General features: G+C 46.1%; 1 protein-coding gene across 4 annotated transcripts in view; it reads left to right on the top strand.

The window, feature by feature from the left end:
* COG5 (component of oligomeric golgi complex 5) overlaps window positions 1-14486 on the top strand; it is a 288655-nt gene that overhangs the window by 265638 nt on the left and 8531 nt on the right. Inside the window, exons 19-22 of one of the 4 annotated variants that reach the window (XM_055590249.1) lie at window positions 364-440; window positions 11180-11306; window positions 11804-11883; window positions 12125-12210. In XM_055590249.1, the coding sequence (XP_055446224.1) occupies window positions 364-440; window positions 11180-11306; window positions 11804-11883; window positions 12125-12210 (370 nt within the window). Of the gene's footprint in view, window positions 1-363; window positions 441-9346; window positions 9366-11179; window positions 11307-11803; window positions 11884-12067; window positions 12211-14486 lie in introns of those variants that run through there. The other 3 variants (XM_055590251.1, XM_055590250.1, XM_055590252.1) reach the window with 3 other exon arrangements.

Below are 14486 nucleotides of genomic sequence, written 5' to 3'. Positions count from 1 at the left end.
ACTGTCATCATTTCTGTTTAATAGAAAAAGACTTGTGATGCTCACTTAAAGTACAGACACATAGGCAGTCTTGAAAACATTTCTTTTTCTGATTTTTCAATGGAGAAAAAAAATCTAAACTTTCTCCTCATACACAAAACTGCTTTTCTATTCTTGAAGGAATTATCTTATGACCTTTTTAGTAAATAAATGCAAAAGCTATCTAAGTTCTTGCCTTTTAATAAACTTGACATTCAAAACTGCCTTACAGTGCAGATCCAATTAAGTTTACTTCAAGCTACAACTTTCTGTGATCCAAGTGGGTCCCCAGTTCACTTCAAGATTCTGATATAAAAAGCTATGGGATATCTTTTAATATTTCAGATGGAGTTGGCTGTGGGTCCATTCTGCAGAAGAGTATCTGATTTGGGAAAGTCCTATCGAATGCTGAGGTCATTCAGGTGAGGCATATTCTGTTATCACTGTTAATATAACCATACCCTATTAGCAGATAAATCCTTTCCTATTCATGTTGATCTACGCAAAATTGCCATTATTCAACCATTTTGTGGTTTACAACAAACAATGGCATTTTCATGTGGTTCATCTTGAAAGTTATCCAAACCAGAAATTTATAATGTTATGTTCAATAATTTGTGTGTGTGTGTGTTGCAGTTCAGTTGCAGTTCACAAGATTGAGCTGTTAAATTTTTTATTATGCTCTTCCTAGAGGAATTTTTAAAATTCTCCATTCTTACAGAAATATAGTGAATAATACCAGGCAGTTCATAACTGTATAGACATCTTTTTCTGAAAATGTTATTGGTTCATTTATCATTTCCAACCCAGTCTACTTCTAAAAAGGTCATAGGTTGCATGCCATTAAAAAAAACAAAAGCAAACTATTAGATAGAGTATTGAAGAACCGAGTTTAGTGTTGAAATGCAGAGAATGACTGTAAATGTAGTAGATACTTTAGGGTCACCATGGCTAGTGCAATTAAGCACAAAATTTGGGATTGAGCTTCCTAGAAATCAATTCAAAAAGAAAAATGAGTTAATTCAAACCCATGATCTAAGAATGTATCAATTTAACAGGAAAATCCTTTTCAGTGCTGAATACTTAGGTAGACCTTTTACCAACTCAAATTTTAAGGACCATTGAATAGCTTAATGTCTAGGTCTTAAGTATCAGATTTTAGAAAATAAAAAGATGTTGTGCATATGGCTGTTTATTCAGTAAGCCAGACTTGCCAAACTTCACATCATGGCACACATAGAAAATGTATATGTACAAAAAGATGGCCAACGCTGAGAGCCAAGGGGATCAACATAATAGTTACAACTTGTGACTGAAGCATGCCAGATGGGAAGCCTTGATGTAAGCTATCCATAATATCCTGGAGCGTGATGTTTTTTAATATTTCTTTCTAAAGATAGGTAAGAGAGTCCAGGCATGTGGCTTTCTATAAACTGACTGAGTACTAGAAACTAGAATAATCAATAAGTAGTATGTTCTTTAAAAGGTTGCTTCACTCTCTTATGTCACCCAAGATCTTCGTAGAAACTTCAGGTATAATAGCACTTGAAATATAAGAACCTAAGGTTGTTGATTGAAAGGGGAGGGTTATCTTTTACTTTTCCTGTGTGTACTTGGCAGAGATATTTTTAATGCCAACACAAGAGCCTGAACTTGTATTTTTCTCAAATGCCTTATGTGTACAAAGTTGGATTTCAGAAACAGTGAGGTCACAAGTGTTTTCAGATATCTTCTTTGGATTAGCTCAAACCTTTTATAAGTATTTAAATATTTTGGAAGCCTTTGGGTTTGGCACTACCAGATATGGACAAGTTGAAAGATTAAGAGGCACTGAGCTTACTGATCTTCCAGTCATCTCTATGTACCATTAAAAAACAACCTTAATAAAACTCCTATAAAGAGATGGTTGGATGGCATCACTGACTCAATGGACATGAGTTTGGGTAAACTCTAGGAGTTGGTGATAGATGGGGAGGCCTGGCATGCTGCAGTCCATGGGGTCGCAAAGAGTTGGACACAACTGAGCAACTGAACTGAACTGAAAGTTACTTACTCTGAGTAAGATGGAAACACAGCAGTCCCAGTTGGATGATAAAATGCTGCCCTGAGTCACAGAATCTTAGCATGCCAGAGGACATTAACCAACTGGTTATTTTAAAAGGCATGGGAAAAGCCATGATTTGGAATTTGCTAGTTTAAGATTAGATAAATATTTCTGATAGTCCTGCCTCCCATATTTGGTTGTTTATTCCATGTGTGTGTATTAAAACAGTGCTTATCTTCCTATTTGCTAATGCAAGACAACCTTTATCCAGGTACTTGCTGGTTTTTTTGTTTTTGTGTTTTTGTTTTACTTTTTGGCCCTACTGCGCAGCATGTAGGAACTTAATTCCCCAAGTGGGGATCGAACCTATGCCCCCCTACAATGGAAGTGCAGAGTCTTAACTGCTGGATCAGCAAGGAAGTCCCTATCCAAGTGCTTTTAAAGTTGTGTCGCAGTATAGAGATACATGTTCTGAGGGTTTCACATAAGAACAGTTCTTTTTTAAGTCACTTAAGATTTTCTGTCAACCCACCCCACTTTCCACATGAGAAAAAGAATCTTTAAAGGAGTGTTTAAAGTTTGAATAGTAACACCTTCTAGTATCTATTTAGGGAATAAAAAATTAATGATTGGTGTATAATTATTTTAAATCCTGGGTTTTTTATAGCTACCTTCTGTCATGAGGCAATGGTCAATCTAGATGTGTTTCAAAACTTCAACTCTGACTGACAGTAAGAGAGATTTTATGTTACCGTCTAGCATGTACTTGCATGCAAGCACCCTCAAAACTGTGCACACAAACATGCACACAAACTTGTGCCATGAAACAGAAATTAGTCTTCCTTCATGTGATATTCTCTGGTTTCTTTTGCATTTGGTTATTTTAACCCATTTAATTGGTTTCATGATGCACTAATGTTTTGCATCCAGTGGTTTCTCACCCTTCTCTCAGGGCCCTCTATTCTTGAACTTGAACTGCTCCAGTGGTAGGGGCCAAGTTTTGTTCCTTTCTCCATCTGTAAAGATGTGCACCCTGATCTCCTGGAATGCTGGTACCTGAGTTTCCTCCTGCAGATCCCTCAGCTCCCAAGGCATTGGCACAGATATAATCAGAGTAGTTGAATCTTACCTATAGAGCCTTCTCCATATCTTTAATTCATTGAAAAATTCTAAAAGAGACTTATCCACCAGTGTATTCCTATAGTTGTTGGCTTAAATCTCAACAGTCAGAAAATTAAGATCATGGCATCTGGTCCCATCACTTCATGACAAATAGTTGGGAAAACAATGGAAACAGTGATAGACTTTAATTTGGGGAGCTCCAGAATCACCGCAGATGGTGACTGCAGCCATTAAATTAGAAGATGCTTACTCCTTGGCAGAAAAGTTACGACCAACCTAGATTATATACTAAAAAGCAGAGACATTACTTTGCAAACAAAGGTCCATCTAGTCAAAGCTATGGTTTTTCCAGTAGTCATGTAGGGATGTTAGAGTTGGACTATAAAGAAAGCTGAGCACCAAAGAATTGATATTTTTTGAACTGTGGTTTAGAGAAGACTCTTTGAGAGTCCCTTGGACTGCAGGGAGATCAAACCAGTCAATCCTCAAGGAAATCAGCCCGGAATATTAATTGGAAGGACTGATGCTAAAGTTGAAGCTCCAATACTTTGGCCACCTGATGCAAAGAACTGACTCATTTGAAAAGACTCTGATGCTGGCAAAGATTGAAGGTGGGAGGAGAAGGGGACGACAGATGCTGAGATGGTTGGATGGCATCTCTGACTTAATGGACATGAGTTTGAGTAAACTCCTGGAATTGGGATGGACAGGGAAGCCTGGCATGCTGCAGTCCATGGGGTCACAAAGAGTCGGACATGACCGAGCAACTGAACTGAACTGATTCCTACAGATATATTGAACCTACAGAAATCTTTTGGATTGATTCTAGTGCTTTCTCAGTTGTTTGAGCGGTTTTGGACACCATTTGATAGAGTTTAGGATTAAGTAGATCAGGAAATAAAGTGAAAGTAGTATATTCTGGGGTTCAAATCTAGCCCTAGGCTGGAAAGGTTTTAGGCCCTGTCTTTGGAGAAGAGAGATGACAGTTCTGCTGCCTCTGCCTGTAAATGTGATTGGGCAAGGCCCTGGCCCTGCCAGTTTCTCTACAGTTGTCCTGAGAGGGGAATTGACTTAGGACAGCATGCCCATGTGGAAGTCCCGCAGAGGCCCTTCCTAGAGAGGACTCAGTCAGTACAGAGTTGTCTTTATTCCAGTATCTCACTTCTAGGCCCTCCTCTTGCTTCCTGCAAAAACTTGTTAAGAAGTCTGTATCTTCTCCAGAGTTTAGTCCTGAGCAGTTGCAGTGGCAGGGCCCACTCTTGTTCATCTTCTTGTCTGTGCTATGACAAGGAAAAGGCATCATCTAGTGGTCATTTCCATAATTGATCTGGACTCTTGTTCCTGGACTGAAGGTTCGAAGTCACATCCGAACCAGCTCAGTGGCTATCAGTAGGAAACTGGCTAAAATAGGCCACATTCATCGGATCAAATATATGCAGCCAATTAAAATTTTAAACTGTTAGTTAATGTCCAAGAAAAAGAAAAATACTTCCTGGTGTATCACAAAATGAAAAAACAGGCCACTCACCAGTATATACAATAGGCATCCCTGATGTTTTAAAAATAATGACCTGTGGCTTTGGAGAGGAGAAGTCAAGGATGAGCATCAAAATATTACCTTTGGAGAGTAGCATTGTTTCTAGTGGTTTTTTAAAAAGAGATTTCTTAAATTTTTCAAATTTTTTGCTTTGGTTGTTGTATATTTATAGTTAGAAATGTCAACAAATACATTTTAAAATTCCTCTTACAGTATTTCTCCCATTTAAAAATAACAAGTGAGCCTAAAAATAATATAAAGTATACTAAAATATTATATAGTAAGGGGTTGGGGGGCAAGAAAGACAGCCAGACAACCAAAGCCCCAGCAGGTTTAGAGGCAGTGGCTACAGGAGGAGCAACAGGCCCAGTGCTAGGGAGGGTGACAGAGCCAGGCAGGCGCCTCCAGCCTGAACCTCAGGTGCAGCCTCCCCTCCCCCCTCCCCAGACACCCTCGCCTTGGTGAGCACCCCCTTCCCCCATCAGGCAGCCATCTGCCTCAGGGCGTTCTCCTTGATGGTGATATTAGTGGACTCTTTAATTAGGCCGGTGAGCTTCTTGCATGCATTTACATTTTCCTGTCTACATTAGAGTTTCTCAGGCAGCAGGAATCTTTTACCCCAGAGAGAAGGCTGCCTCAGAAAGCTGCTGACATTAGGGACTTGCCCCTGGGTATTTGTGTTGTAGCGGTACACAGGACGCATGAGCCCCCATCCCCGTCCATCCCTCTGCAGCATGGTGGTGTCTCCCACGTGTTCGTGCGGGAGGTTACCTTGCCTCCACCTGGCCAAGGGTCTGTCCATGCAGATCACTAAAGACCCTGCCTTCTAGCGGGGCCCAGCATCCCCACTCCCCAGGGAACAGCCTGGTCCCTGAATTACATCCACAGTCTGCTCTGCTGAAAGCCTCCTCAGATTTAATGAAAAAGCACTGAGAGCTGTCAGGAGATAAGGGCTATTCTGATGGGTCTGTTAGCATGCCGGGCACTGGAGAAGGGAGACCATCAGTAACTCTACAGTGTGTAGTGTTTATGTCAGCTGTCTTCAGCTGGAGGAGTGGTGAGGGTTCCCCATAGCTACAGTTTACCTCCCTGATCACCTGATGCTTGAGATTCAGAACTAGGCCTGGCCTGCGTGTCTGCAGACCCGAGGGTGGCCGTCTCCACAACCTCCAGGATGAGCGCTCCCAGCCCCAGGACCCCAGATGGGTTCTGTTCCTTCTTTCCACTTAGGCCACGCTCTGCAGTCACGATTTCCACACGGTTTCTGGGTTCTTAATTCCAAGTTTCTAATGTCAGCGTTGGAGCCAGAAGGCAGCCACACCTGGGGTTTGGTTTGCTTTGCTGCTGCCAGTACTTCAGCAGTTCCGGGAGCTCCTGGGTGAACATGCAGGGCTGGCCGTTTCATTTTGGTCATCTTGATTCTAGCAGTCATTGTTTGGTCATTTGTTGTATGTTAGCCTGTACTGAGCATTGTCCTGGGATTTTCTCCTTCCATCTTCAGGATGACAGTTGAGAGTCGAGGGCTCATTTGGGGCTGAGGGGTCAGTTTTCAGACTGCACGTGTGAGAGCTGTGAGCTGTGGGGCTGCATTTGAGACCCCTGGCCTACCTGACCCCACCGCCCGTGCTCGCAGCCACCACGCCCGATGTCTTATTCCAGAAGTTCTCGTTTGTTCTCGCTGGGACGGGTCCTAGAACACAATGTGAAACATCCAGGGAAACATTAGAAAGTGTTACAGACCATCTAGACCCCCCACTCTGGCCATGCCCTCCTCATCTGAAATGCCCTGTCTTCCTGACTTCCGCTGCAGACAGCCTGCCAGGAGATGCCTCAGGAGTCTTGAACCACGTGTGCACTTTTATTCCTAGAGAATGTCTGAAATCCCCGCCTCCTTTCCATCCTAGTACCCTGGGACAGACAACCTTGGACTCCAAGACAGGGACCTGAGGGGCCTCTCACCTCTCTGCTCTGAGCCCTGACTCACCCCCAGGCGTCGGCCTCCTGCTTTGTCCTCTCCTGGGACGCACACGGCCCCTCCAGCCACCATATGTGGACCTCTTCCCGTCTCTCCAAAACCCCCACCATGTCCGGTGCAGGGAGAAGTCCTGTGTCCTCCCCGACCCCTCATTTCTATGCGATTCCGGATCTCAGCAGTCTGGCCTCCTTCCTGGCCCCTCACCAAAAGCAGCTTTGGAGTGGGGGTCGTGGCAGGCAGCACGCAGCACAGACCACCTCGGACACTGGCTGTGGACATGCGCACAGGAGGACTTGGGTCTTACTCCACTTCAGAACTGGCCTTAACAGAAGACAACAGCTGCACAGATCCCTTAAATGTGGAGATCTCTACTAGAAGTATATTTTTTTTTTCTAATGAGACCTAATACTTGATTAATGAAGACTACTAGCTGCCTATGAAGTTTAACCTTGAAAGCACTGCTATTTGGAGTATTTTTTCTCAGAATGATTTTGTGGCATTGGGCTGTCCGCATTCTGTAACACCTTAATTTGTTTCCTTTTGTTCCTTGTATCACCTCAGATGGTCATACATTTTTTGAACTCACTGGTATTTCAGATTCCACCTGCAATCAGGGAGGATGGGGGTTTTCATGCTGTGTTCTTTCTGCTTCTTAAAACAAGCACCAGAAACAAAATATCTGCAGTCAGTGTTTACAGGTAATTGTGTCAGTGAGGCATAATACCAAATCAAATCCAGTTTTGCTTCCCATGGCTTTTTTGGCAGTCCTGTTAGTGGCTACATTTGGTCTTGGCAGAAAAAGAACATCTGTGACTCAGAGCTCCACAGGGACAGATGATTGACCAAAAGATGCTATTTCAAAATGAGCTGGTTTCTCCCAGGCTCTGCCCTGTGCTGGTGTCACCAACAGCAGCCACGGTGCATAGCTCAGCTGGGCTGCTGGGCGGGGCACGTTTCAGATCGTTTCTCGCTCCCTGTCTCCTTCCCACTCCCTTTCTCACCCTTCTTCCCTTTCCACGCTTGTAGTGTTTGTATTGCTGGATGGGACTTCCCTGGCGGTCCTGTGGCCAGGACTCAGCACCGTCACTGGTGCAGGCCTGGGCTCAATCCCTGGTCGGGAAACGAAGATCCTGCAAGCCACATGGCACAGCCAGTGTGTGTGTTTGTGTGTGTGTACAAACACATATATTCAAATTGCAAAACTAATTTAATTGCTGTAAATAAGTTTCAAATTTGACTTTAAATTTCCTGAAGCTGAAGATAAAAGAGGATCAGAATCAGCTATGTAATTCCCATTTTCAGAAAGAAGAAAATGTATCAGTTCTTCGGAAGATAGTTCAGTGTTTCATTCTAAACCGTTTGTACGTGGGGCTTCAGATAGTGAGCACCGAGAGAGACTAGGGACCAAAATGCCTGGTCATCTTCCTGTCATAGTGGCAGAAAGGATTCCATCTGGCTGCTTTTCAGTGAGTTGAGGACAGTCATAAGGACTGGCCCCTGCCCTGGGTCTCCTGTCATCAGCCAGGGTTCCGGTGAATCCTACCATGTCACATGCCATAGCAAAGAGTGGGCTTTACTGGGGCAGGGGAGGACCCTCACCGGACCGGGGTGGCTGGAGAGAGGGGAAGGCGTGAGCTCCCCGTCTCGGCACATGGCTCCGGGCGGCCTTTCGTGTGTGCCAGACCTGCAGGCTGAGCCCATGACCCAGTAGAGGAACCCCCTCCCGACTGGCTCTTCCCCCTGTTTAGTTCTAACCTGGAAGCAGTCACGTCAGTGGTGCTCTTGGCCCCTGGCTGGGCTTGGAGGATGGAAATGTCAGCTGTTCAGCGCCCGAGGACCTCAGGCTGTGAGGTGTTTTCAGCTTCCCCTGCCAGAACAGGGGTCTGCTGGCTACAGGAAGTGGAGCTCTGGGGTGCACTGCCATCCCCTCCACCCAGAGTCAGCTTCCAGAGGCCTTTGAGACCATGCCAGTCATCACCCCACAGGACCTTCAGGTCATGCCAGGTGAAAATAATTCCAGGAGAGAGTGTGATGAGATGGTTCAAGTAGGTGGGTGACTGGAGATCCACTTTGACCCATAGAGAGAATCTGGGGTTCCTAAATAGATACTAACTGCATAGCCTTTAGACAATGTACTGGAAACATTCATTTGCTCAGGTTATGGCATAGGAGCTGTTGACAGTTTGAAGTTGTGCTTTCTCCAAGGGGTCTTTGTTTCTCTCTGAGAATAAGTCTGTTCTAAAAATAGATGCATAGTCGCTTCAGTTGATATACTAAAAGAGGCTGCTTAGCAAAATGAAGTTTGAGTCTGTGTTCTGCCTGTTCCTGGCTTTTACTTGCTCTCTTCCTCCTAGTTTACTTATCTGTAAAATGGGGATGTAACAGTGCCTACCTGATAGGGTTATTTGGAGGAATAAATGAGTTCACATCTATAAAGCTTTTCATAAGTGCTCTGTGTGGTTAAAACTGGGAGCTTTGCTCCTGTGCAGATGGGATTTTCCACGCACAAGAGAATGACTTACAGGGATGTCTCCAGGCAAACCAAAAGTTCCCAAAGCAACATTTTCATACCTGAGTAGGTGCTGAATGTGTTGCCTACAGCTCTGCAGCATAGAACCCTGTGAGATGATTGACCTTGAGAATCTTTCAGGTGAGCGTACCACCCGAGGCCGTGGGAAGACCCTAGTCCTGCTTCCATGGAGGACCTGGATCAGAGCTTTATGGATGTCTGCTAACAGCACAAGTGAACTGAAGAGTTTCCACAGTAGCTAAAGACTGTAAATTATAGAATGATGTTGTTTTTATAGAACAGTTGAAATTAGAAAAATTCCTACAAGGGATAAATTTTACTTGTTTAGTCACTCAGTTATGTCCGGCTCTTTTGTGACCCCATGGACTGTAGCCCACCAGGCTCCTCTGTCCATGGGATTTCCCAGGCAAGAATACTGGACTGGGTTGCCATTTCCTTCTCCAGGGGATCGTCCCTACCGAGGGACTGAACTCATGTCTCCTGGCTGGCAAGTGTATTCTTTGCCACTGAGCTTCCTGGGAAGCCCCAAATTTTACTTATAGAATAGTTAATATAAAGACATTCTTTCCAATAGTATTCTGGATCCAGCCAGAACCAGCTGTGTGGTGGGAGCTCTCCCGACTCTTGAGTGAGCCGTCATGGTGGTGAAGAAGCCCGTCCTGCTCTGTGCGGGCCCTCGGCTGTAGACTGGAGTAAACACATGGGGAGAAGTGCAGGCCCTCGGCTTAGACTGGAGTAAACACCATGGGGAGAAGTGCGAGGCCAGGTACAGAGCTGTTGTACAGACTTCAGAGTCTCTGCTCAATCAGATGTTGCCATCTTACCTCTTGAGATTCAGCCTCTACAGCTTGGCCTTTATCAGAGCCCAAAGCCAAGGACAGGGAGGCCTGGCGTGCTGCAATTCATGGGGTCACAAAGAGTTGGACATGACTGAGCGATTGTACTGAACTGAACTGAAAGCCAAGGAGGAGTCAGTGAAAGTTTTAAATTATTTTTGCCAGCATTTTGACAAGGTAGTAGGTGGTGAGTAACAGGGTAGATTTGCCTGAAGGTTCCTGTAAAATGCAAGCAGGCGTACACTGGAGATATAATAGGTTCGGTTCTAGCCCACTGCCTCACAGCAACTCTCAGAATAAAGCCAGTCACATGAATTGTTTGGTTTCCCAGTGCTTATTAAAGCTATGTTTAAACTATCCTCTAGTTAATTAAGGATGTAGTAACATTATGTCTGAAAAAAATTGTACATATCTTAATTAAAAATATTGCTTAAAAAAGATGCTAACCATCATCTGACACCACAGAGCAGGGTTGCACAAACCTTCAGTTTGTAAAAAAAAAAAAAAAGGCAAAACAAAAAACCTCCACCATACCTGTGAAGCACAGTAAAATGAGACGAGCCTATCTTGGATGGTAACACCTAGACACACAGTGTTTTAGAAGAGAGGGATGTCCAGTGAGGTAATAATTTCATATATGTAAGGATATAATTGCCCTTTGAAAAGCTGTATAGAAAATGGTTGAATATATCCACATTAGCTTATAGCCCATGGAAGGATTATGCATACAATAAAGGCTGAAGGTTGTGGCACCGTTAGAACCTTTTAGTTAGAACTACTTGAAGGCTTTAACTGTGTGCTTTCACTTTAGCCCGTTATCAGATGAGCTCTAAGGGGGGGTTTTGCTGAATCACCCTGAAGTAAAGTCAGACCCAAAGGCAGTGAGTTGGGGGCCAAGGAAGGGGCTGAAGGGAGGGCCAGCCTACATGTGTGTGTGTGTCTATGTGTGTGTGTTAGGCTAAGAAATGGTTAAGAATTATCCAGTCTAGGAAGACTGCTATTATTCATTCTATTATGTATTATGCTATTACACTAATGTGCTATTATGATTCTTGTACTGAGTCACCTCTTTCCATATTGAACAGCATTAAATGACTTCTGCATTTCCTTCATTTAGACCACTGCTCTTCCAGACAAGTGAACACGTGGCCAGCAGCCCTGCACTGGGGGACATAATTCCATTCAGCATCATTATTCAGTTTTTGTTCACAAGAGCACCCCCTGAGCTGAAATCCCCCTTCCAGGTAAGGAGGTGAAGCCAGAATCCTCTTACTTGTCTTCCTTCTGAACTCAGAGAATGCAGGGGACTCCCCCCACCCCACCCCTAACTCACTGAAGGTCCTGGCCTTCTCCTACCAAGAGAAGTCATGAATTTGTGTCTTAGCAGCGAATGATTCAGGAGGGAAGGTTCCCACTACCCAGGCCCTACTTTCTCATCAACGTATAGGTCACCTGCCACATCTAGAATTAGCCCTTTAAATAACAGTGACGTGAGTAATTTATGTTCATAAAGCTTTTTTGACAGAGGCCCCATTTCCTTTGCTGACCCACCTTCAACTGACAAACCCAAGAGGCCCCCTGGGGTTGGGAAGGTGCACCAAGGGCTGGTCTGCCCGCCTTTGGGGCCGGTGTCTGGGGTCCTCTGACCCCGGGAGTCCCAGAGATCCTCTCCGAACCCGCGAAGGCCCCACAGGACAGGACAGGATGTAGCCGCTCTCTCTGACTGTGTTTCCACCCGCAGAGGGCAGAGTGGTCCCACGCACGCTTCTCCCAATGGCTGGATGATCACCCTTCTGAAAAGGACAGGCTCCTCCTCATCAGGTAAAGCCACGTGTGGCAGGCGCACCTGCGTGTTCTCAAAGCCTGGGGCCTGGGGGGCGCTGGGGAGGAGCGGGACTCAGGTGGGTGTCCACATGGTGCACCCCCGGGCCTCAGCTGCCAGAGTGCCACCAGGGGAGCTGGTGGCCCAACAGGGTTTGCTTTCCGTGTCCCTTGCATCCGCTAGTGCTGTCCTGTGCCTCATGCAGCCCTAAGAACCTTGCACCTTGAAAACCATCTTCAGCTATGAAATGACTCCTGGCCTTGGCTCCACATTTTCTGCTTCATTTCCACACGGGCAGTTACTGAAGTGGTGGAGTACAGCCGTGAGTAAGTGCGCTGTAGCTGTTAGTAGACACCCAGCAGCCGGTGCCTCTCAGGTGTGTTTATGCACGTGTGCACACATATGCAGACACACACACCCCCCGCACCTCTGCACGCACACACATACCTCGCACACACTTGCCATGCTCAGGGAGGGATGTTTCCACCCTCAACGTATGCACACACCCCCGTGCACCCACCCACCCACACACACACACCCCCACACACACTTGCTATGCTCAGGGAGGGATGTTTCCACTGTCATGTATGCACAGACCCCACGCACCCCTGCACACATACACGTACCCGCACACCCCTGCATGTGCACACGCACACTCTGCACGCATACACATACATATGTGCACACACACAGCCCGCGCACCCCCACCATGCCCAGGGAGGGACGCTTCCACTGTCACATGTAACTTACTAAGCATCTCTCCTGCATCAGCACCGCTCCTTTGAAATTTCTCTCACCAAGACCTGAGACCTCTTAGCCACCAAATCCCAGTGTTTCTGTTCTCTCAGTATCACTCTGCAGCTTTAGCTGAAAGTGACCACCACTTCCTTCTTAAAACTCATCCCCTGACCAACTCCACACATTTTTACTAATGCCCACTATGCGCAAGGCCCTTAGGACACAGCACAAGCCAAGACAGGCCCCACCTTCTCGGATCTTTCCTGACCCCTTGGTCATTTGTTCCTGCTGTGACCTCTGTGACTGTTTTTCCCTCAGTCCCGTTTTCTGAATTGTCTTCCTCTGTCCACTCCTTGAATGCCATCGCTTCCCACGCTGTGTCCCTGGCTCCTTTTCCTTCACGTTCAGTCTGTATTTCGGTTCCCCATTGAGCTCACTCAGACTGGTAACTCTAGTGACTCTTCTGTCCTGTGACCCCGGGACTGTGGTTCACCTTGGTTGCTCAGGGTCTCAGGCCAGCAAACGTGCTGTTACATGTCACCACTCAAAATCCCACAGAAATTTCAACCACAAAATGTTAAGTCATTTTTCCTCTCATACCTGCTCATTCTCCTAGACTCACTATTTGGGGTATCATTGTCACCTGTATTCAGCCAAGCTAGAAAACCTTTAAGCCATCATTCACCTCCTTGGTCACCCTCATTCTCCAAAGCCCATCAGCTGTACCTCTTAAATCACTCTGGGAACCATCCTCAGCTCTTTGAAGGGTTCCTAATGCTGCTGGTCTTGGGGACAGCACCGAACACAGTCGCTTAGGACTGAACTCAGGGACTGAGTTGGGTTGTCCAAGGGCAGTGTGGGGCTCATGTGTGAAGCGATTCTCAACTGTGCTGGCACCCAAGAGTCATTTTCAAAGCTTTGAAAAATCCTGGTATTGAGACCACACCCTCAACTCCCTCAGAATCTCTGGGGTTGGGTCCTGGCATCAGGATTTCTTAAAGTGGCTGGGCAGCTCTTTACAGCATCAGTTCAGTTCAGTTCAGTTCAGTGGCTCAGTCGTGTCTGACTCTCTGCGACCCCATGAATCACAGCACGCCAGGCCTCCCTGTCCATCACCAACTCCCAGAGTTCACTCAGACTCACGTCCATCAAGTCGGTGATGCCATCCAGCCATCTCATCCTCTGTCATCCTCTTCTCCTCCTGCCCCCAATCCCTCCCAGCATCAGGGTCTTTTCCAATGAGTCAGCTCTTCACGTGAGGTGGCCAAAGTATTGGAGAGTCAGCTTCAGCATCAGTCCTTCTAATGAACACCCAGGACTGACCTCCTTCAGAATGGACTGGTTGGATCTCCTTGTAGTCCAAGGGACTCTCAAGAGTCTTCTTCAACACCACAGTTCAAAAGGACCAATTCTTCAGTGCTCAGCTTACTTCACAGTCCAACTCTCATATCCATACATGACCACTGGAAAAACCATAGTCTTTACAGCATAGCGAGGACTAAAACCAAGTTACCAGGTGAGAGACCCTATGGAGGAAGGAAGCTGGGGGAGGTCACATCAGCCCACCAGGTCCTGAGAGGGGAGCCGAGCTCAAGCATGGTGACTGGAGCCCAGGGGAGCCCCCGGCCCCGCCAGCGCCTGTGTGGGTACAGTGGAGGTTGGCCCGCACCTGCTCTTCTTCCTTGCTGTCTGTTACCCTCTCAGCTAAGAGCATCTGATCTAGAAACTGGGCAGGATGGGCGGTGATCCTGTCACCGTCAGCACAGTGTCTGGTTAAACTGGTTTCAGAAAAGGCTTCAGGTGCAAATGAGGGACTCTGCTTGTGGCTGCCGTGGGGGTTGTGATGTCAGTGAGTTTCCCCTGA

This window comes from Bubalus kerabau, chromosome 8 (genome assembly GCF_029407905.1).
Source record: "Bubalus kerabau isolate K-KA32 ecotype Philippines breed swamp buffalo chromosome 8, PCC_UOA_SB_1v2, whole genome shotgun sequence".
NCBI classification, from domain to species: Eukaryota; Metazoa; Chordata; class Mammalia; order Artiodactyla; family Bovidae; genus Bubalus; species Bubalus kerabau.
The sequence above is the reverse complement of the archived record's forward strand: the minus strand, read 5'-3'. Positions and strand labels throughout refer to the sequence as shown.